At 37.7% G+C, this 23,557-nt stretch overlaps 1 protein-coding gene across 2 annotated transcripts in view; it reads left to right on the top strand.

The window, feature by feature from the left end:
• FAR1 (fatty acyl-CoA reductase 1) overlaps positions 1-23,557 on the top strand; it is a 36,606-nt gene that overhangs the window by 241 nt on the left and 12,808 nt on the right. The window contains exons 1-9 of one of the 2 annotated variants that reach the window (XM_084287538.1): positions 3,726-3,744; positions 12,264-12,458; positions 14,603-14,778; positions 17,408-17,587; positions 18,569-18,746; positions 19,773-19,817; positions 19,909-20,027; positions 20,591-20,658; positions 22,161-22,332. In XM_084287538.1, coding sequence (XP_084143664.1) covers positions 12,270-12,458; positions 14,603-14,778; positions 17,408-17,587; positions 18,569-18,746; positions 19,773-19,817; positions 19,909-20,027; positions 20,591-20,658; positions 22,161-22,332 — 1,127 coding nt within the window. In that variant the 5' untranslated portion in view covers positions 3,726-3,744; positions 12,264-12,269. Of the gene's footprint in view, positions 1-3,725; positions 3,745-12,263; positions 12,459-14,602; positions 14,779-17,407; positions 17,588-18,568; positions 18,747-19,772; positions 19,818-19,908; positions 20,028-20,590; positions 20,659-22,160; positions 22,333-23,557 lie in introns of those variants that run through there. The other variant, XM_084287537.1, reaches the window with a different exon arrangement.

Below are 23,557 nucleotides of genomic sequence, written 5' to 3'. Positions count from 1 at the left end.
CAGCGCGGGGCTGCGCTGCGGGCCGGGGAGCTCGGCTCGGTGCGTGTGCAAGGGGCGAGATCCCGGCCTGCTGCCGCCGCGCTCTTGCGTGGGCGAGGCCTGCGGCCGCCGCTCTACCTGCAGGCGGGCCCGGCCCTGGCATCGCGGCCCGGCGGTTCCCCCTTCTCGGTAACGTCGCCGGGGGTGGCCGTGCGGGGGAAGGGAAACGGCCTCGTTCCGCGAACGGCAGTGCCGCTCCTGAGGAGGAGATCAGAAGTCGCGGCGGCCCCTGACCGGTGGGGGAGCCTGGGAGGGCCTCGGGGCCCGCGTGGGGCCGGGAAGTGGGGCTGGTGGGTGGCCAGCTGCAGCGGCACGCTGACTGGTAGCAGGCTTGGAATTGAAGCCAGCCTGAGTCCCAGGGAGGTAGAAACCTTTAATTTCACTTAACCTATTTCACAGCTCTAGCAACTGGAAGCTTTTAATATTTTAATAACCGTTTTAATAGTAATTAAAACAGAATTGGAGCACGTAGGAGTTTTACTGGCTAGGGCATCTCTGTACAAGCAAGCTCTAAATGCCTCTGCCCTCGTCTCCTCCAATTTGTGATATCTTGTCTACACCTCATAACTGAGGTACCAATACTTTAACAACTTGCAGGTTATGTATTAGGGGTATATTTCTAAGATTTCATATCTTATTTTTTTTCTGCTCTGTTCTTGTACTATCTACCCAAATATAAATCACTTAAAAAATGCGCTTTCCCAGCCCAAAAACTCTGGATATGAAAGATAGGCTGTATAGTCCTGCAACAGCTAGAACAAACTGTAAAAGCAATATGCAAATGCAGGTCTGTAACTTTCTACTGCGGGTACTGGGTTTAGTTACCTTATGCAGGACTGCAGGTCTAATGAAGCTTTACTAGAGACAATAGTTTCAACAGTAAATGCACCATGTTCAGTTTTCCATTTTGTGTGACTGATTAATTTAGAGGTGTATATTTGCTAAATACTCCTTTCCTTCCAATAATTGCAATGGTACAAACTATCTTAATTCTCCCTAGGAGCTGGTACTTGAAAACTAAGTTAGGAATGAGGCATAACTGTGACTGGTAACAGTAAATCTTTTTTCTTCATCCAGTACTTGGTGTTCCTCAGATTTTTTTTTTTTTTTTTCTTGCAAGTTTACAGGATGTCTGCTGGCTAGGTGTGAGTAGAGAGCATCATTAAGTGTCAGTTCTCTGGTGTGTTTCCTGACAATACTTTTAAAAGTTGGAGTAACACATATCTTGAAATACGTGTACTAACATATCTCCTGGAAATGGAGGAGATGGAAGTGTCTATCCATAGAACCTCTTGGCTCCTGACAGGCTGAACTAATGCTTCCTCTGAAGCTACCGAGTGCTAGAGAACACACTAGATGTAGTCAAAGGCACAGCTGTATCATTGCAGGGAGCTCAGGTTTGGCTAGCTTCTCACCTGAAAGAATGTGTTAGGTTTTTTTGTGTGTGTGTCCCAAAATATTCGGTGTCTGAGGAAGGTTTGTGTTTGGTAAAGCATGCCTCTTGTCTGTAGGAAGCAGAGCAGCTTTGGAACTTTAAAATGCAAACAAACCTTTTGAAAAGCAACTAGTAGCATCAAAACTTGAACTTTGCTACTTTGGTACTCTGTGGATGGATGGATGGTTTATCTCATGTAGTACTTTAATGGCTGAGTATGGTTAGTGCTATCATGTACATCCATACTGTTTCTCCCAGTTGCTAATTTTGAGCCTTGCAGCAATCTGGCTGTAATGTAGTCCTCCAGCTAGGTTTTATTTAGCCTCAACACTTCAAAAGTGTAGAAGTTGCAAGCAGTCCTAGCAAGCACTGTCTTCCTGAATCAAATCGATACTCTTTTTTTCCTTCTTATCTTTCTGAGTAGGTCCAACATGGGGTTTCTTGTGAGGCTTTCTTTTATAAAACTTCCTCCTCGCCTTTGAGCTTTTCCGAAATCCTTACAAAGAATGTGACTCTATTTGAGTGCCCTATTGTGTTTTTCCTTAGGGTGTGGTTAGAAAGACTGTGTCTACTAGGTCTTGGTAAGCAGGCTTTGGTGTTACCTATACACAAACTACATCATGCCAACCTTTCTGTGTCTTTACTTAGCTTGATGTTTGTAAATTTGTAGGAATTCCTGTGCAAAATGGGTGTAATGGATAGATCTAAGTAATGTATGGAGCCCGTATCATCTACATAGTCAATAACAGCTGCAGAATTGGAATAAAATCTCAATTCTTTTGAGAACATGAATAGGGGCTCTGTATGCCATTTAATTGGTGTTCACTTGTGTTTGTCTTATGAACAGGACAGGTAGGCAGTATGTCAGTAGCATTTGCTTTAACTATGTATGTGTGTGAGCTATTTTTTCAAGACACACAAGCTGCGGAAAAAGGTCTTTTAATTTTCTGATAGGGTTTTATTCTACAAGTTTTGAGAAAAGGCAAAGTAAACTATTTTTTTAATAAATATATGATTAGGCTTCAGATACAACCTACCAGAATGGTTGTCAATGAATGGGTTTTTAGGTTCTAGAAGTATTCTTAGGCACATCTGCAGGAAAGTGTTGGGAAAAGAAGCAATCTTCATTGCTTTGCACTGGAAAGCTATTGAATTAGTTCATGTTGAAATGTTACATTGCTTGATGGCAATGTACTTGTATGAAAAACTTTGAAAATGGCTTGTTTAATGTTAAAGAATTAAATTCATGGTTACGGAGGACTTTGCTCTAAGTTTAATGGCTGTAATTTCTGGAAGTCTTAACTTGCCTTTTTTTTTTTTTTTACAGCTGTTCTACAACTTGCTCATCAGCAATGAGTGTGTTTATTAGGTGTGTCCTTTACTACAAAGGCATTAGAAGCCAAGGTTTGGTGAAACATCAAGGGCATTTGAGGATTTTCTTGTGGAAATGTAGGGAATTAGTACTAAACATCCAGATGTACCTGTCAAATGAGGAATTACGGTATTTTTGTACCTTTAAATCTCTCTTAAAATACCTGAAACTATTTCAGTTGGGAGAACTCAGAGGATCACAAAGACTAATTGGTAAGGATTTCCTTTTAAATTGTAGGAATAATGGAAGGAGCCTGGAAGTGGTGATTCCTAGGACTTCAGATTCATTGTATAATGTCTGGTAAAATGTGACTCACACCTTTGCATTCCATGATAAATGTGTAACTTTAAAGGAAGGATAAGAAGGCTTTTTTAGATAACACAGAATTTGCAGTCAGAATGTTTTAATAAAATTAATCACACAGTTCAAGGAAATACTGCTAAAAGAGTAGCTCCAATGGCTTATTTTTGCCTTCTGATATTTTGAACGGCATGTCACAGAGGATGCAGTTTGAGCTGTTGTCTCTGTCCTGGCTGATCAGCGTGAGGAACGTGAATCTGGGTTTTAATTAAAACTTTTGTCTTTGTCTCTTAGCTATGAAACTAGATGTACCAGTGAACCCGTTTCTGTTGTTGTTGCTTTGGTTTTGTTTCTTCCTTCTCTCTTCTCACTTTTTCTTTTCTAAACTATTTCAAAGAATCTTCCATGCCACTGCAAAATGACAGTATCACAATAACAACTGGAACAATAATCCTGCTGCCATTCAGGCTTTTCCTAGTGGATACATGGACCAGTTCTCAGAATACTCTTGTATGAAGTTTTAATTGATGCCTTCAGCGTGTTTTCTTGATGCAATGAATAAACATTGAGCCATCTTGCAGCTTCAGCATTTTCAGTGGTAGGCAACTGTGAGACAGTATTACTTTGTCCATCAATGTTGCAGACAGTTCCTCAGGCAGGTTTTAATCTTCTAGGGTTAGCAGTAGAGCTGTGATTTATGCAACTATCTTGATACACAGTAAGACTTTCTTATAATGCTTTCATAACCAAAAGTGCAACCAAGACATCTAATGTTGATTTCTAATTAACTTAAATAAAACAATCTGGGCCTATGGTCCTGTTCGGTGAATCTTGATTGAAGCCTGGCTCTTGCTTCCTAAAACAGGTTTGAAAGTTCTTGTGGTATAAGTTTTAAGCACAGTTGCATGTGAACTGGAGATGAAATACAAGAAATGTTTTTTCTCTTATGAGGTATGTGCTTTATTGTAATAGTGTTTTTTTTTTTCTGGGCTGATTTATGCCTTTGCGTTCTGTGCAACTTGGAGAAATAGGTTAATTGTGTCAAAAGATATTTTCTTTCAACATGTGCTTGAAGACCAAGTTCAAACAGTAAAGAGTTTAGAAAAAACATCAGGTTACAAATGCGACTTCCTATAAAGGAGTAGTAAAAGCCTTTTACTTAATTGAATTAAACTAGCTCTTAAAAGGACTTTTATTTTAATTCCTTTTCAGTGCCCTTACTGCAAAGGAAGTGTAATTACAGCAGAGCATGGGTCTCTCCAGTACTCTTTGAAACATGATGCTTACTAGATGACAAGAGTAATTTCCGGGTTAACTGGTATGGAATCCCTGGATAGAGGCATAAGTGAATGCAAACTTGTAGTAAGATCAGAATTATGGGTGAAAGGTGTGCAAACATGCACATAGGAATTAGTTGTATAACTACATGCATCAAATTTGTGTAATGATGAAGTTCTGCTGAGATAACTCAAGTGGCCTGCACTGAGACTAACTTCCTCTAATCTTTCTGTATTACTGCAGGGAAGGTAAAGACCCCATGACTTAAGGCACAGCTCTGGTTTTCAAGAGTCTTGTTTTCACAAGAGTGTTTTTGTACTGCAAATCAAATAATTTGTGGGTTGGGTTGAAAGGGAAACTGATTACTTCAAATTCTGCTAATAAATTGTAGGGTTAGTTGGTTCGAGTTCACTGTCTTACAAAAGTAGTTGAGTTTTTTTTTTTTTTTTTGTCAGGGTCTTAAAGGAGTTCACAGAACTACTTCTGCTTCTGATATAAATTCAGATTTCTGTATCAGAATGCAGTGGTGTAGTTAAGTAGTTCATATGCAGCACTACTTAAGCCTAAACTAAAGCAGTTTAATAATGCTTTTTAATAATGCTTTTAACTTGAATGTATGCACTGAGAAGGATAGTATTTTACCCATGAGGAGAATAACTTGTGGAGTGTGTAGTCCAGGAAGAACTTCTAGTATCCAATGTGTTCCTATGGGCAAGAGGATTTTTTTAAAAATCAAGCCCACTTGATTTGTGGACATACATCTATACGCTTAGTCATGTAAACTTTGGCCTCACTATATTAATTGCTCTAACTGGCGTCTTGTTTCAATACTTAAATCATGTAAAATAGACAAATATCTTCATTGGTAGCAGGATGGTCTGCGAACAAATTCAAGATTGAAGAATATAGCTAGTTTGAAGTATTTTTTATTCACAAAATCTCTAATATAACCAGTAAGTGTCAGCCACATGTTTGCTGTGTATAGCTTCGGGGAAGCATGAGACCCTTACTGTCTAGCATAATGCCCAGCTTAAACGAAAGACCAGCTAGTTAGTATTAAATTAGCAAACCTGTTTTGATAGCTCTTCAAAATGTAGTTCTAATTAGCTTCTAGACCTGGCAATGTTTTCCAGCTCCTGGAAACATAAATTTTCTTGGCAGGTTTATTCTGCAGTGGACTGTGGCTTACAGCTAGTAAAGAAAATCTCCTTGCAGAGAGGAGATAAGAATGTTAATAATAGTCTAAAAAATGGATAAATGTCTTTATCTAGTTGTGGGAAGAATCCCAAATCTTCCACATGACTGTCAAGTTTGGAATAGATAGGTTTTGAGGTTAACTTACACCAAAATCAGTTTACAATAGAAAATATTGTTCCACCATTTCAGTCTCTACTCGTCTTCCAAAACATATCTTTCACAGATAAAGTTTCTCAATGGCTATAACCTTGGACCTTGAAGGCAAACAAACTGTCCTTCTTTGGTGATATTCTGAGTAGGTATTGCCCAAATAGGGCAGATCACTGACCCCTGTGGTTGTTGAAAATGTGGACATTTTGCTGATAGCATTCATTGATCTATGTTTGTGGAAACAGGGCACCAGATGAAATGAGACATGATATGACCCAAGCTTGTCTTTCTGGCAGTAACTTTGTTTAGATGAGTGAAATATTACTTCCTTTGCTGCCTGAATCTATCCAAAATCTAATCCTATTCTGGATTGCACTAGTGTTCTGTCATGTAGGGCTTCAACTGTCATATTGGAAGGCTTTACCTTCTGTAATGATTTATCTGTGATGTGGATGCATGTGTGTACAATTCTTGAAAGTACTTGTTGCATTCAGATTTGACCTCTAGGTGGACTACATCCCCTGAATACAGATAAGGTCTACAGATAAGGTGGAAGAAACTTATCTTTAGACCTTTTTCTGTTGCACTGCTGCTAGGACTAGGTTCAAGCTGTTAGGGAAAGGGGGAAGTGAGTTCATCAGGCTCTGTTTTGTAGAACTTTGGTTTGTTGCTAATCTGTGAGAGGTTGGGATATGGACACTTTCTGTTTCCTGTGACTGGATAATCTCAGTATGATTGAATTGGGAAGGAGCATGTTGCTGACCTAATGCTCGTCAGTGATAATTTAGAAAACAGGCCATTTATTCTCAAGGACATTGGTGCATACTCCTAGTTGCTGGATTTAGCATTTAAACATTTGCTGGAACTGCAACAGGCTTTCTTGGCAATTAAAAGACAAATTTTTAAGCATCTTAATTTGTGTTTGGAAGATCTGAGAATTGTTCTTTCTCGTCTAAAGACAGACTTGTCCTTGTTTTGAGAGCCATAGAGACCTCTGTTTGAAGCAACAAGTTAAATATTGCAGCAGTAGCTCTGAAGGCAAACAGAGCTGCCATTGTTTGCTCCATAATAGCTCTTGCCTAGCCTCAGACAGGAGAAATTATTTATATATATATATATATATATTTTTTTTTTTTTTTACAAGATGGCTAGGATCTGGGAAGTGGCTTGTATGCTTGTTTTTCTGAAGTGCTTAGAAGCCCTTGATGTCTTAAAGTACAGCACCCATCCAATGAACGGTATCTTCCAAGTGTCACCATTGGATTAGCCCTCAGCCTGTGGATTTGGAAGTACGCTAGTATCAGTTTCTCTGTAGCAGTTTAACAGAAGCTTCCTCTTCCAAAGGCAGTTTATCCCCATAAATCATCTGGTAACATTGATCATCCATGTTCTATACCAAGAGCTCTTAAGAGTAGTCTTACTAATCCTTGCATCTTTTAGATTGTTTCCCCCCTAACTGTTATTTGCTCAAAAAGTAGCCACATAATAGGAATTCAAGCTTTCCAAAGTGTGCATTAGACGGTGTTGTATTTAGTAGAACTACCTGTCGCCATGTGAAGGAGCTATTAATAAGTCATTGGATAACTGGTGAAAATATGTATTGCTGGTTAATAGATGCAATTGAGCTGTTGCAAGCATGCAACAAATTGTACTCTAAAACTAGATTAAAAGATTGCAGACACTTGAAACTTAAATGCTAAATTTGATTCTGCTTTATTGTCTTGCAAGGTATGTATCCTTTCTGGACCTACTTCAGCCTGTTCTGTATTAAAAGTCAAACTAAATTTACTCTGGGAAATACCAATTTCTTAACTTTTTTTTTTTTTTTTAAAGCATAGGTATCATGTAGTTCTTCAGTTATCTGCTTTCATAGAATCATAGAATGGCTTTTTGTTACTCTTTGTATCCCTTGCCAAGTTTAGTTCTGTCAGTGCCTTGGCACTTTCCTGATCCCATCCCTGCAAATCCGGACATCATTTCTGCACTCCTTCCAGGGCGTGTGGCCATGTTCCCACTATCTGTGCATTTCCTTTTTTTGCTGAATTTTGACCAGCAGATCCTTATTCAACCATGCTGGTTTCCTACCTTCCCTGCTTGACTTATTACATATGGAAATAGAGAGCTCTTGCACTCCAGGGAAAATATCCTTAAAGAGTTGCCAGCTGCAATCAGATCCTCTGTTCCTAATGACCATGTCCCATGGGATCTCATCCACTAATTCTTTGAGCAGCTGCAAGGTGGTTGTTCTGAAGGTCATGGTCCAGATTTTGCTCTTAGCCATGCCTGTATCCCTCAAGATCACGAACTCAGCCAGAGTGTGGTCACTGCAACTTAGGCTTCTTCCAATCTTAACCTCTTATTGAGCTCTTCTGCACTGGTGAGCACCAGGTCCAGTAATGCTTCTCCTCTGGTTGGTTTGTCTAATACCTGGGTGAGGAAGTTGTCCTCAGTGAACTTGAGGAGTCTCCCAGATGGCTTGCTTCCTGCCACGTGGCTTTTCCAGCAAACATCCAGATAGTTGCAATCCCCCAGGAGTATGAGAGCCTGAGTGTGATCCTTCCTGTAGCTGGAGCAAGAAGTCTCATCAACAGGCTCCTCTTGATCAGGCAGCCTGTAAGTAGAGCCCAACCACAAGAGGTCCTTTTTTGGTCTGGTCCTTAATTTTTACCCACAGGCTCTTAACCTGCTCTTGGCTGTTCATTACAGGGAACTCTTCACAATCTATCATAGAATATCCCGAGTTGAAAGGGACCCATAAGGATCATCAAGTCCAACTCATGACACCACACGTCTGCCCAAAAGTTTAGACCATGGGACTAAGGGCACAGTCCAAATGCTGCTTAAATTCAGACAGGCTTGGTGCAGTGACTAATTTGTTGGGGAGCCTGTTCCAGTGTGTAACCACCCTCTCGGTGAAGAACCTCTTCCTGATGTCCAGTCTAAATCTCCCCTGCCTCAGCTTAACACAATTCCCACGGGTCCTATCACTGGTGATTACAGAGAATAGGTCACCTGCTTCCCTGCTCACCCTTGTGAGGAAATTTTGGACCGTGATGAGGTCCCCCCTCAGCCTCCTCTTCTCCAGGCTGAACAAGCCCAGTGCCTTCAGCCACTCCTCATATGTCTTCCCCTCTAGGCCCTTCACCATCTTCGTCACCCTATCCATTTCTTAACATAGAGGGCAACACCCCCACCCTTCCTTCCCTGCCTGTCTCTCCTGTAAAGCTTGTAGCCCTCTGTTCCAATGTTCTAGTTGTGTGATTTGTCCCACTACATTTCTGTGATAGCAATTAAATCCTAGTTTCCTAATTGCACCATGGCTTCCAGCATGGGAAACAAGCAAGAGGAGTTGGATGTGTTGGTGTAGAGGCATGTCAGCTGGGCTATGGGCCACATCACCTTTTTAGAGGAGTACTTCCTAATTCTTATGTTATGATTCACAGGTGTTTCCCAACACCTTTAAACAGCTTAAGCAAAAAGAGTGTTAAAAGGTAACACAACTAATGCATCATACCTGTAAGGAAAAGCCTCTTCTGAATTTGAAGTTAGGAGTTGCCAGCAATACTGTGCTAACTGGCATGTTTTGATTTCTCAGAGAAGGCAGGGAAGGGTGGGTGGAGAATGGGACTGTTCTTTCCCTTTCTTGCAGTTGAGATGACTCCCTTTTCTTTTTGATAGGGCTTAGCATAGGCTGCTGCTTTATTAGTTTTTCTTCATTCACCTCCAGATTCTGTGGGTGCTCTTTTATCCTTAATTCAACTGTAGTGCTTCCAGGCAATTAATTCAGAATCCCAGTACTTATTGCTGTAACTTTGACAGCAATGTATGCTTATGAAAAGGTAAATATCTTTTGTAGTCGGAAACTTCCGGAGGAATAAAGCAGGAGAAGACAGTGTGGAAAATTGCTGTTAATAAAGACTACCAAAGACTGTAATTGTTGGAGAACAGGATAAAGGGAGATGGTATTGAGACTTCTTCAAAGGAAATAGTGCAGTTAAGAATACTTAAAAACAAACAAAACAGCAAATATAGGTGTTCCTGTCTCTTAAGAGTGGGTATATGAATATTTATGCACATTTGTGTTTTTTTTCCTAGTGAATAAATTTCTTTATATGTAATCATAGATGGATAATGTATAGGTTTGGTGCTCTGTAAAAGTTTGAGAAGAAGAGTACTGATATTTTGGATCTGATACCAGCCCCATGCTCATAGGAACATAGAAATAACCGAAGCAGGAAATTTTATGATTATTCTGGCTTTTAGTTTTCTTTATGCCACATTACCCTAAATTTTGTCAGATTTTTCAGCTAGCTAGCTGAAAGTTGGACCATAGCAATGCACTTATTTCAATACCAGCAGTATTACTTTTTTCAGTTCTTTTACAAAACAGACATTGAACTGTAGCCTGTGTGCTGGGGCTTGAAGTGAGGTTCCTGCACTTACTTAAAGATTGTCTCTGGCCATGCAAACAGGTTAGCAAACTGGGGATATGGCATTGTTTCCGAAGTAATACTAAACTTCTCTTAAAGGAAGGGCAGGTGAAATAATGGTGTGATATGCTGTGGCCAGTAGAAAATAGCAGTACTTGTTCAGTTCTGAACCTACTACTGTATCTCACTATTACGTTATTGCAATTCAGCAATAATTGCAGGAGCTGTTCTTGTTAACAAAGGAAGTTGAACAGAGTGTTGGCACATGGGACAACAAAGCACAAGACTTTGTATCCAAATTCCTGATACTGAAGCTCTTTCAGGTGATAACTCATTTCTGGCAAGTAACCACTTAGAGCACATCCAGAAGTGTTGTCATGGTATGAGCACATGAAAAGCACAACACAAGGGCTCTAATATAAAAGGTACCTGACATGTAGAAAATATTCCAAAACTATATGTATACTTTTTTTCTGGGCAGAAATGCAAATTAAGCCTGCAGTTCTTTATTCCGAACATACAGCACCTCATGTATATTCCATAATAAGTTCCTGCTTGCAATACCCTGCAAAAAAAAAAAAAAAGCAACAACAAAAAAACACTTTAGCAGTTGCATTCCTGTATTCTTGAGTGTTAGGTGAAAAAAGGCTATCATCCTCTTCAGGTATTCAGAACTGAAATTCTTCTTTGCTTAAGAAGCAGTCTCCCACTTTGTTTAGGGGGACATTGTTCTTAAACCATGTTTTTTATGCAGTCTGTCTATTTTGGTAGTGTTCCATAGATCTGCTATGGGGGACCACAGATATTTTTTACGGAATTGTAGAATTGCTTGGAAAGGACCTAAAAGGGCATCTACTTTCAACCCTCCTGCCATGGGCAAGGCTGCCACCCACTAGATCAGGTTGCCCAGGGCCTCATCCAACCCGGTCTTGAACACTTCTCTGGGCAGCCTGTTCCAGTGCCTCACCACTATAATTACTATTACTATAGTAATTCTACTATATCAGCTTGTTATTTTTTATGACAGTCTAATTAGAAAGGTTAATATATCATCATGGAACTATAGCCATGTCTTGTACATGGTCTTGTACAGTAACAGTAAGTTGTTTTTAAGGTTCTGGTGAAGACATTAGTGTATTGGACTGCACAGAATGGACTGAAGTTGGCCTGAGGCACAGTTTGAATTCTAAAGGTCATTAAGGTCATGTGAGAGAGAGCATTATATTTATCCTTAGGAGTTGTTCCAGTTTCTAGTATCTAGAATTAGATATGGTCCCCAAGCAGTTGCTGGGGGAGAAATAAGAATTTTATAGTAACTGAAGCAAAAGAAAAGCCTACAACACTTGTTACTCAAATTTAGCACAGAGGTCAATTCCTTTTTCTTTGCTTCATTAGAAGGCATATTTAAATCTTCATTCTGTGTAAGAATTCTAATACTTTTTTTCGGATAAGTTTTCAATTGATGAAAAGATTAGAACCTTGTATCATCTGTGGAAATGTGTTTTTTGTAATCAGTCGGAAAAACAACAGATCTCATGCCAAGCAACTAACAATCAGCTACCTTCTCTGTGACATAGGCTGAACCTTTCTACAAAGGATGCTAATACTGACAGGGGACTTGGCTCACTCAGGCAAAAATGCCAGGGCCAGTGTCAACATATTTGAAGTATCTACTTGTGATTATATTTCAATGATATGACCTTTTGTTTACATGGAATGGCCACTTAGTCTTAAAGGACCATGCGCACAGATAAAAATAGACTAAAAATTGAGCTACTTAAATGAGGTGGATGTCCAATTCCTTAAAGAAACTATTAATTGAGACAGTTTACAATAAGATCTGGAATGACTGTGCTGACCCTGTAGGACTCTTCAGACTGTCATGGGGAAATAAAAGACATTAGGCACTGGTTATAGGTTTAAAAAAAAAAAAAAAAGTCAGGTAAAAGTTTCTTTCAGGTATGAAGTTCAGTGTTTGCGTCTGTGCAGTTTATGTATCTTCGGCAAATCTGGGCTCCTAGAGGTTTATTAATATATTTTTGCTTTTTTAACTTCTCTTAAGGTCATAATGGTTTCCATACCTGAATACTATGAAGGAAAGAATGTCCTCCTGACAGGAGCTACAGGTTTCATGGGAAAAGTGCTTTTGGAAAAGCTGCTCAGATCTTGTCCTAAAGTACAAGCAGTGTATGTATTGGTAAGACACAAATCGGGGCAGACACCTGAAGCACGAATACAGGAAATAACCAGCTGTAAGGTATGTATCATGTACTCACAAAGTGCATTTTTGTCATTTTGTATCTTGTTCATAATGAAATGGAAGCAACTTTGGTTTACCTAAAGCAAAATAGTTACTTTTTTTGTTCTAGCAGAAATCCTAAACCTATGTTCTAACAGTGTTTGTGACAGTTTTTCAAACTGTTATTCTAGAACAAGTGCAGTTAAGGAAAATTATTCTGTATTTAATTTAGGAGGGTGTTCAGCTGTGATGTAGGATTGAGAAGTCAAATACCTGAGTTAAAACTTGTTAAGAGAACGTGTAATCAAGTGCAAAAGGTATTGTGGACTGGGACTTCTAAGACTAGATTAAGACCCTTCTTTGGAGGGTTTCAGGTCGCTTTTTCTCCATGTGCCTTATTTTCTTTTCTGCTTCGCTTCTCTTGAACGTGTTGTTGGATCTACTGGTATGCAAGGAGATATGTTTTCAACAGGGTGTTTAAATAGCTTAAACTGCATCTGTATTGCCCCTCTCCAATATGGTGTATCCCATTTGTAATGGAGTGATCTCTAGCATAAACTTTGGTAAAACAGGGTTTGTTTATTATTGTGCTTTCCTCTCTTATGGGATGGCAGGGTTGGCAGTTTAATATTTCAGATGCAGTATGGTTTGTTCAAAGTGTGTGCTTAGAGGGTGCTTAAAGGGTCTTGGTAAGAGTATGACTGCACTTAGGGCATGAGAAGGTAAGTTATTTAAAGCAGGACTCTGAATTTCCTTACATCTCTGACTGGTTAAGATTATAGCGGATGAGAAGATAGCTTTGTCATAAACTCTTCTCAATAACCTTGTCAAAACTCTAGCTCGTTACCCAAAAGCATCTGCTTGCAGTTCAGTACCATGTTATAAAATGCAGCAGAATGAGCTACAGAGGGGTTCTGTCTTAAAATCCAGTTTCAAATTCTGTACATGAAGTCATCACTTTTTATTCTCCAAAACAAAGTTTCAAACTGAACTCCAAAAGGAGAAAGCTTCTCAGTCCATTCTCTATGCTAGAGTCAGGCAACATTGTTCCAAGTAAAAATATAACAAATTTATTTAAAAATGACAAAAGGCTTCCAACACTTAAGTAAGCACTAAGAATCACAGGCTTTAAATGCTGCCTTGGCAACTTTGTGCTTTAAGGTGAAATTTCATACTTGGGAGATCAGTCCAAGACTTGTAGCACTGGATACGATCCATATTCTCACTGCAGTATTACCACTGTAAAATATTGGCACGTGTGCAATTAAGAAGGGTTTGCTCTGGTTTAAAAAGGGGAAAAAAAAAGGTGTTTTATTTCAGTCCCATAGTATTTTGCTCAGGAAAACTTGCATGTTGATTACCAGTGTGTTAGGCTGCATGATTAGAATCCACTTAATTAAGAGGGTGTATGATGAATGTAGTTAACACAGTTGTGGGTGAAGAAATCTTACCCTTAAATGGGTAGGATTTGCTTAGATGTTCTAATGCAGCAAGCAGCCTTTAACCCTGGCCTTTTCTTTCTTAACTGGCCAGGGAAACAGATGTTTTGTTGTGATTTTTAATCTGGAAGTTCCCCAGAACTGGCACAAGTCAATGATTTTCTTAAATGGTTGTGTGTTTTTTTTTTTTCAAGTTTGATGAAAGCTTTCTAAATCTGAGAAACAGAATGACTTGTGCAGGTTTTCAAGAATCTGAATAGACACTATCTACCTTGGAAACTGGCTAAGCTGTCGTCTTTCCCCTGTTGAAAGAAAAGATAATGGTATTTAGACTGCTACTGAAAATTGCTTTAATTTTGTGTGTCTAATTGTTTCTTCTGACATTGAGAGATCCTATCTTAAGGATAGGCAAGAGCATTAGAAAAATTTTTTAAAAGTATACATCGAAATCTCACTGCTTTTCTGTGCAACGCATGCAATACTTCTGTTTTCACCACTTGGGATAAAATGTATACGAACGACATCACTGAGTATGTTCACGGTAAGTCAGTAACGTATTGTAGGACACCTAAAACACTATCTTACCACTACTGATCTTGAGAAATAAGGCAATATAGTTATGTATGGCCAGAAAATGTCTTTTATCTCCAATTATAAAACATGCCTTTTATCTTCACTGGGTATTAGTTTGAATTCTTAATCCTGTTTTTTTTTTTTTGACAGCTCTTTGACAGGTTGAGAGAGGAGCAGCCTGACTTCAAAGAAAAGATAATAGTAATTACAAGTGAACTTACACAGCCTGAACTGGACCTAAGTATCCCAATCAAACAAAAACTTATAGACTGCATTAATATTATATTTCACTGTGCTGCTACAGTCAGATTCAATGAAACACTAAGGTGAGTTTAAAATACTGTACTTTCTAGTTCAGTAAGCTGATGGTACTCAGAGGGAAGGAGTAATTCAGGTGTCTGCAAAATCTTGCAGATATTCAGGCTGTCTAATCTCATACTAATCTCATTTTGTTCTTGTGTGTCTGGTCAATTCAATGATTCCCCGTCAGGTATCAACCTTTTCTCCCTACCTAAAACTTGCTATTGGGTGTTCATTTGCTTTTCATAGAAACACAGAAGACATTATTTAAACCTGCTTTGCCAGCAGTTAGAATACTACGCTATTTGACATGGAAAAAAAAAAATCACATCTTTAAAAAGCTTTAGGCAAAAAGACATCTATTCTTGGTGCTTAGAAGCAAAATAAATGATTTCTGTACTGTTATAGTCCCCTTAGTGTTTTTTACTAAATTCCTGTACCTGAATTTTAAAGCCCTTTTTGAAGGGAAGCTGTTGAGAGAGATTTGAATATGTTGTTTTTCCAAGTCTTCCTAACCTCATGTGTTGCTCTGATTTCTGGGATGGCTGAAGAAGCTATAAATAATCTGTAGCTGTATGTACTGTGCTCACTACTGATATCAGAGCTTTTTTGTGTAAGAGAACACAAACTATTCCTTTAGCTCCCCTTGTTAGCAAGTGTATGTGTTTAGAGGATGACTTTCCCAAAACTGGGATGGGGGTGGAAACTCTAGTACTTGCTTTCTTTACTTGATGAACAAACAGTGAATTAAATGTTGCTCAGCCTTCAGAAAGTCCTCCAGTAAGAAGAATGCAAGTTTGCATTGGAGGGTGTAGGGAGAATTAGGTGCAGAAGGAGAATGCTTAAGACTAAAAATTGAGTAACTTCTATCTTGTACAAAGTTTATTAAAGAAATAAACAACAGAAAAAAAAAAGGATTCTCAAAAGCAAGAAAAGATATCTGCTTTTTAGAAAAAACGACCTGATTTAGTGCTGAAACACTAGAATAAATAAACAATTTGGAGATATGACTTTGGAAAAATAACTCCAATTTTTATGAATGTAAAGCAACTCTTAGGTAAAGAAAATCTGAGTTGAGAAATAGTTTGATTTTTTTAAATGTTGGCATTACCTCTGAGAGTGCTGTACTGTATACTGAAATGACATAAGGTAGCCCATATTTATTGCTATTTCATGGACCTTCAATGTTAGGGAACTGCCAACCTGTCAAAAGTCTAGGACTTTAATGTGATTTGAAAAACTGGTGGAAAGGTCTTGATTCAGAAAGCTGGCAGTTTTACACTTTCCTGGAGGGCCTAGTACACTGTTTAGCAAAACAGAAAATTAGTTAATTAGTTTCTTAGGAAGGATTTTAGGCTGGAACATGTAGCAGATGTGCTAGAATGGCTTTTTTTTTTTTTTGAGGAACCTTACAAATCTGAATATCACTTACAGCAGCCTTCCTATATTTATTAATAGGATTAATTGATGTAAAGTTCAAAGTATTTAGCTCAGGGTCAGTGATAGGAATAAAGCCAAGAAAGCGAATACTCCAGCTTATTTTGGAACCCTTCCTGATTTGTATTGGCTCTGTATTTCTATATCTTAAAACGATGCTTGCAGCTATGATTATGAACTTTGACCTCTTTGAAAGAAGCACTGAAGACTTAAAAAACAAAACAAAACCTTATTTTAGATAAAGTAACTTTTTCAGAAGTAACACTTTCTAGACTTAATTGCTTTGGGATGAGGGTTCCTTGTCCATTGCACACCTGATGTTTTAGTAATAATATGTGATAAAGAAGCCTTAAACTGTAACACCAATGCAAAGATTTTTATGAGGTTTTATTTAGCAGTATTCTTAAAACTTAGTTGATTTGTATGTTTATACAAGCACTAGCCTTGTTTACAGTTTCTAGAGGCTGGAGAAAAGGTCTGAAATACATAATAATCATCTCAGCAGTTGGTCCATAAGCTGTATTCTGATACAGTGCAAAATGTAGAGATACACCTTGTCTCCTACAGTGTACTTAAGGACTCTGTTTTAATGAGAAGCATTGTGAAGGTTGGAGGGATGCAAGTGTGGATCTTGATTTTTTTTTTTTTTTCTTCTCCTTTCACTTTTTTTTTCCTTCCTGTAATCCTGTTGTACTATTGAGTCTTGTGCTATCCTACATGAAGATCAGCTTACTAGCCCCTTAAACCTTCATTCTGAGGCCTTGACCTAGGAAGCTCAAGGCTGCTGTTAAAATTGACTGGCATCTATATCCTTTGGCAGCTAGGTGTCCTGTTGCAGTTGTACCATCACATTTTAGGAAACACTTACTGGATTAGAATTTAGCTTGAGCAGATCAATATTCTGACATTGCCTGTTTAGTAACAGAGCATGAGGATGCCAATAAGAACAAGGTAAAACTTAGGAAAGTTATCCTGAACACAGAAATTTCTAGGTGGAATGTGTCATATTGTTTTGAGTAGAAAGCTAGGATACTACTATCCATAGTGATTTTGGTGGGGAGGGGAGGGGGTGGAGGAAGGGGTCCAGAAATTAGAATTACTGTATATACATCCACCACCAAAGCATTTAGGAAAGAATTAGGGGGTTGACAAGTTATTCCTTTTTGCTTGCTGTTTTTGTTTTGCTTTCTACTAATCAAGTTTCTGTTTAATCAACAGAGATGCTGTTCAGTTAAATGTGCTTTCCACAAAACAGCTCCTCTCATTGGCACACCAAATGACGAATCTAGAAGTATTTATACATGTTTCGACTGCGTATGCATATTGCAATCGAAAACACATTGAAGAAATTGTTTATCCACCTCCTGTTGATCCCAAGAAACTGATGGATTCTCTTGAGTATGTGTTGCTTTACCAAGTTACTTCAGTAATCTGTAACCACTTGCTTCCTAGTAATGAAGTACCAAACAATGATTAAGAAACAGATGAAGAAACTGGCATATGATATTCTGTTAGTCTAACATAAGGCTGATGCTACCCTTTCCTGTAAGGGCAATAGGTTAAGGCTTCATGGTTTCTTTTTAAGCTGAGCTAGGTGTAGAATGGTGCTGAAAGAGGGAGATGCTCCAGGCTATTCCTGAAGCCTTCTGTATGAGGAGCTAGATCAGGAGCTATTAAAAACAAACAGAAGAAAGCTGCATTGTTCCAAATGTACTGGTGCTGGTACTGTGAAGGACAGAGAGCTAAGTTAGCAGCTCACCTTTAGCAGCAACCTTCACTACCTCCACCTAAGGCCATTGCAAGATCAGTCTGATATACTGAAATACTATTATTTAACTGCTCAGAAACAAATGTACAAGCAGTTCTGTTAGGTCTTTAATGTTGGTGCTTTCTGAATACCCATGTTCTATAGACTTTATATTGGATATTATTAGGGTAAAGTTATTTGTTCTGTATTGACTGTGTACATTTGCTGTCCTGAGATCTTACCTAGTAGTCTTATTTAGTAGCTGTCAAGCCCTGAGTGAAATGGACAAGTCACATGTAATGTAATTAATAATAATCTTATCTATAAATCAGTCTATCCCTTCCTCCATGTCATACAAAATTTTACCTTCTTGTAAGTTAATCACTTTTAGTTTCATAATTATCAAGGTAAGGAAGAAATCTTACTACTTACTATAGATGTAATAGCACTAGCATTAAAAATGAACTGAGGTAATGATAATACTTCTATGTTTTCCTGTATGTTCTTTTGAAGAAAAGATTGTATTTTAATTGCAGAATTATTTTTGATTGATCTGGTTATCATTTTTCCTTCACTTCCCCAGTAAAATAGTATGCAGTAACTTACGCTTGCCTCTTATTTTGTTTTTGTAGGTGGATGGATGATGGCCTAGTGAATGATATTACACCTAAACTGATCGGCGATAGGCCTAACACATATACTTATACAAAAGCCTTAGCTGAATATGTAGTACAGCAAGAAGGTGCAAAATTAAACACAGCCATTATAAGGCCATCTATTGTTGGTGCTAGCTGGAAGGAGCCTTTTCCTGTAAGTTGAGTTTTAACATGACTCATACCTGTAAACTGTAGCACATGCTGACAGCTTGTGTATGTAGTGACCTTCATAGAGGAAAATCTTTTAAACTTAAAGCTGTGGCTTGTCTGTTTCTAGATAACAACTCTCATGCAGAAGATACCAAATACCACATTTGTATATGGGAAGCTTAGGTGGAGAAATTACTTCTATGCATAGAACAATACATTCCTGTTACAATGGGAGATACTATTTTGCACACAATATAGTTATACAGAATCTTGAAGTAAGGTTATTTCATCTATTTTCCCTCTTCAAGGTGCTTTGGTGTGTCAATAACTGAATAGTATCATTAAGGAATCTGGGGTCTGCAGGATGTAAAAATGTTTGGACTCCACTTCTTTTAGCCAAGACAGGAGATAGTAGAAGCTTTATGTACTCTGTTATATTGATGTATAGTATATATGCTATATGCTTCTTCTGGTATGGGAGATAGTGCTGGAACAGCTTTTCCAGTTCAACGCTGAATATTTCTTAAGCACTTAAAAACACATCAACATCACATGCCTTTTTGAGTAGGTACAATGTATGTATATGTCAGACAGTAAGTATATGAATTTTAATTAAACATATAATGTTTAAACGTTAGCATTGAAGTTGAGTGAAAATGTCTGTGAAACTTAAAACCAAACAAACAAAAAAAAAAAAAACAGAACAAACAAGCAGTTTTGCTATGGACTGTTAAACTGAGTTGATATAAGCTAGTGAAATATTTTCAACACTATTTATTATGTAGGAAATACTTTGCAGTTTATTAACTAAAAAATAAGCAAGCAAGCTGGTCATTTGGAGGAGCCAATGAAACTACAGATGGATCTCATGTCTGAGTTGTAGCAAAATCTGATGATATAACAAGTTACTATGGAAGAACTTCATTTAGAGACATGGAAATTGGTATTGCTCTCCTGTGTTGTCAAGTTTTCACTTTAAACTGTTGACTTCACTACAGTAACTAAAACCTTTCCTTCCTACCTGTGTTAGGGATGGATTGATAACTTCAATGGACCTAGTGGCCTCTTCATTGCTGTAAGTAATGGGAAAAAAATCCTTCTTTCTTTTAGAAGCAGCAAAGTTTCATGTGATTTACTGGTGGGTCTTGTCTTTTTTCTCTTTTAAGGCAGGAAAAGGAATTCTTCGAACAATGAGAGCTACCAATGGTGCGGTAGCAGATCTTGTTCCAGTAGATGTTGTTGTCAATATGACACTGGCTGCAGCCTGGTATTCTGGAGTTAATAGGTACAGCAGGTGACGATAGAAAGTACTGAATACTTTGAAGTGATGGTACTGTGCATTTTGGTAAATCAGTCTTCTATTGAACTTCTAATCAGTGTCTTGCTTTCGTCTAGGACAAAGGGGTTCTAAGGTTTTAACAGCATTAGTCCACCAGAGTGTAACTTAGGATAATGGCCAACATTTAATGATGAAGAGGAAGACATCACCTATGATACTACTGTATAAGCTATACCTGATTTCTTTTTTCCTGGGCTTCAGTGCAATCAGTATGACTTACAACACTGTAGACAAAGCCTTCTCTAGGGAAAAAATATACATTTGTCATTTATATATATATAAACTGTGTGTATATACACATACATAGTTATAAGCTATCGTATATACAGTAGTTAAAGATGGCTTAAAATACTGGAAGGATTCAGGAAGCGAAAAACCTAATGTGAGGCTGACAACTTTTGCTTTATGTAAATAATGGTGAGGGCAAAGGTAACTTTAGATATGGCTTTTGATGTGTTTTGTGTGTTTTTTGGTCTTCTGATGTGCTCTTTGGCCTCTTTCCCCTCCAGACCAAGAAATATCATGGTATATAACTGTACTACAGGTGGTACCAACCCTTTCCACTGGAGTGAAGTTGGTATGCCATATTTCTTTTTTTATGAGCTTTAATAGAAAAATAAGATCAGTAATAAAAGCACAGGCTATAGTTGAAATTAGTATAACAGCCATAACTCAGTTTTGCAGTGCATCGTGCTTTTTCATTCTCTTCTGTTAATTTTTTCTCCTTGTAGAGTTATCACTTCCATTTTGTTCTTTTTTTTTTTTTAAAATTCAATTTCTTTAAAATATGTCAGAACTGATTTTTCTGCTTGATGCTTCAATGACTTAATCTGTAGAGTGCGGGTAGTGTGCAAAGAAAAGCATTGCCAAGAGGAGTAGTGCTAATGTTGGGTTTAATGCCAATCTTCCTGTAAATATATGGGTAAACAGCTCAAAATTGGGATTACTTTATACAGATGCATAATTGAGGGTGTATGATAAGTTTTGCACTTGAAGCTTTTTTGTTATGTCTAACTTCATTTAATTGTTGGTTGAGGTGGCTCTTAATCTTTAGATGGTTATATGAGACTTCCTCTATACATGCTGAGGGAAAAGTAATCTCTAAGAAAGTAGGGCCACCTATTTTCATCTTAGATATCCTGACTAAAATGTAACCCACATTTTAAGAGCTCTGTAATAGACTTCTATAATAAATAGCAATGCAAGCTGGCTGGTATGATAAAGCTTTTAATTAGCTCTTTTTTTTTTTTTTTAAAGAAATAATTTCTCAGTTAAGATCATCATTTTTCCTCTATCTTAAATACTTAAATCCATGTTATTTCTCTTGACAACTTTCTTCACCCTTTTTTGCTTTTGCTGATTTATGTATCTATATTTATAAGCCTTATCGCTTCAGCTGAAGTTGGAAAGTTGCTGGCTTCATTTATATTGCAATTCTAATTGGGGTATTTAAAGACTTCCTGTAAGCAATGGAATGAAATTACAAGAGATGACTACGAAGATAAAGTGAATTTTGATATACTTTAAGATGTACATGTCTGCCATGTACAGAATTTTCAGTTGTCAATGAGAGTTTGACATGGAGTCCAATCCTAACAATGATTTTAGACAAGCTTAAATATGGATAACTTGTTAAATGTAATTTGAAATGCACTTCAGATGCTTGCAAAGTCCTCAGCCTACTTCTTTAAAGAGTTCTTCATTTAAAAGGTTAGAATAGCCTTCTTTATGAAATACAGATGGATATTTGAATAGCTTTACATGCTGTATAAACCGAAATTGCTGTGAACTTTCAAAATCAACTGAAGGTAGGGAAGAGGACCAGAAAGAGAAGCTACGGTAAAGCTGCAGTAAAATATTCTGAAGATAAAGGTATAAAAAACTTTGATATAATAAGAACCAGTTTAACAGTATCTTAGGTTTAAGGCTTATAGCTGTTTTAGTTTTTGTGGTTATTAGAGTTAGGATAGTTACTTAAATAGCATACTAAAGTAAATATTGTACGCTGTAATGTACTTTAAAAACCATTGAACTTTACATGGTTACCATCAAAGCTGTTACGCAACTTTTCTTTCTCAGAATACCATGTAATTTCTACTTTCAAGAGGAATCCTCTCGAACAGGCCTTCAGACGGCCCAATGTTAATCTAACTTCCAATCACCTTTTATATCACTACTGGATTGCTGTAAGCCATAAGGCCCCAGCATTCCTGTATGATATCTACCTCAGGATTACTGGAAGAAGCCCAAGGTAATGGTGACTAGCTCTGTCTCTTCTGTTACTCTTACTTAAACAAAGCTATGCTTACACTATGGTATATATTGATTTCTTCTTTCCCTGAATGTTGTGTGACTAAAACTCACCTTTTCTATTTCTTTTTTTTTCTCTTTGAGAATAGGTCATTGAATTAAAAGTGAATTTAAACTTTCTAGCAAAAATGAGGATGTTTTTTGTTGGATATTTTGTTTGGTGGGGTTGAGTATTCGAGGTAAACAGAATATAAGATCTAGAAAAACTATGTTCATTCTTGAATGATAAATAATTAAAATGTTGATCCTTATTTTTTCCTACAGTAAAGCACCTATATTTGAATTACACGACAAATCCGTTAAGCAGTGCAGTAAGGCACCCTAGCATGAGTCTTTGTTCAAACTCCCTTTTGCATCTCTGTCGGACCACAGTCTCCCATACATTGCCTGCATTTTTTCACGATGTTTTGCTCAGATTGACAGGTCATAAGCCATGGTAAGAAGGACAGGGCTAAAAATATTTTGATAAGGTGGTGGAGATGAAGACGACACAGCATGGGTACTACCTAGACTTACTAACTATAAGCAATAACAATCCATTGACTGCATTTCTAAGAGATTAATGTCTGACTCACCAATGTTGTCCAAGATGTATCTCAGGTCAGAATCCCAGTCAGTCATTAAACTCAGGGAAGTGGTTGGCATTAAGATTGTTGTTGCTATTATAAACTGAAAATGGAAGGGAGGAAGAGTAAGTAACTGTGGGTTATTCCTGTAGATGATACAGCTTGATCTGGCATACTTTGTATCATCTCAACATTCCATTCAGTTTATAATAATTACACTACTAGCTGGCTAACTTCTGAAGTGGTAAAAATTGCATAATTCTGCCTAAATAGGCCAAACTAGATTACATAGAAAAAAATATAAAATGTCACAGCAATTCGTTTCAGATTTGCCAAGCCATATGATCTTAACTCATTGCATATATTATGTTTTCAAAAGTATTTGTCATCAGACTCTAAAATCTTCACTTTGGTGACAGTGTATTAATACAAGTGAGTATTCATTCATTGTCCTGTAGTCTAGGTCTATCTTACATTGCTACCTTTTATTGATCCAGTGCTAAGTATTAAATAAATTTTCCCCTCCTTGTATTTCATTTGTAGGCAAACACTTGTAAACTGCCTTGGGTTCCATTGTTCCAAGCCTAATCAATAGCATAG

The sequence above is a fragment of the Netta rufina genome (assembly GCF_964035555.1).
Source record: "Netta rufina genome assembly, chromosome: 5".
NCBI classification, from domain to species: Eukaryota; Metazoa; Chordata; class Aves; order Anseriformes; family Anatidae; genus Netta; species Netta rufina.
The sequence above is the reverse complement of the archived record's forward strand: the minus strand, read 5'-3'. Positions and strand labels throughout refer to the sequence as shown.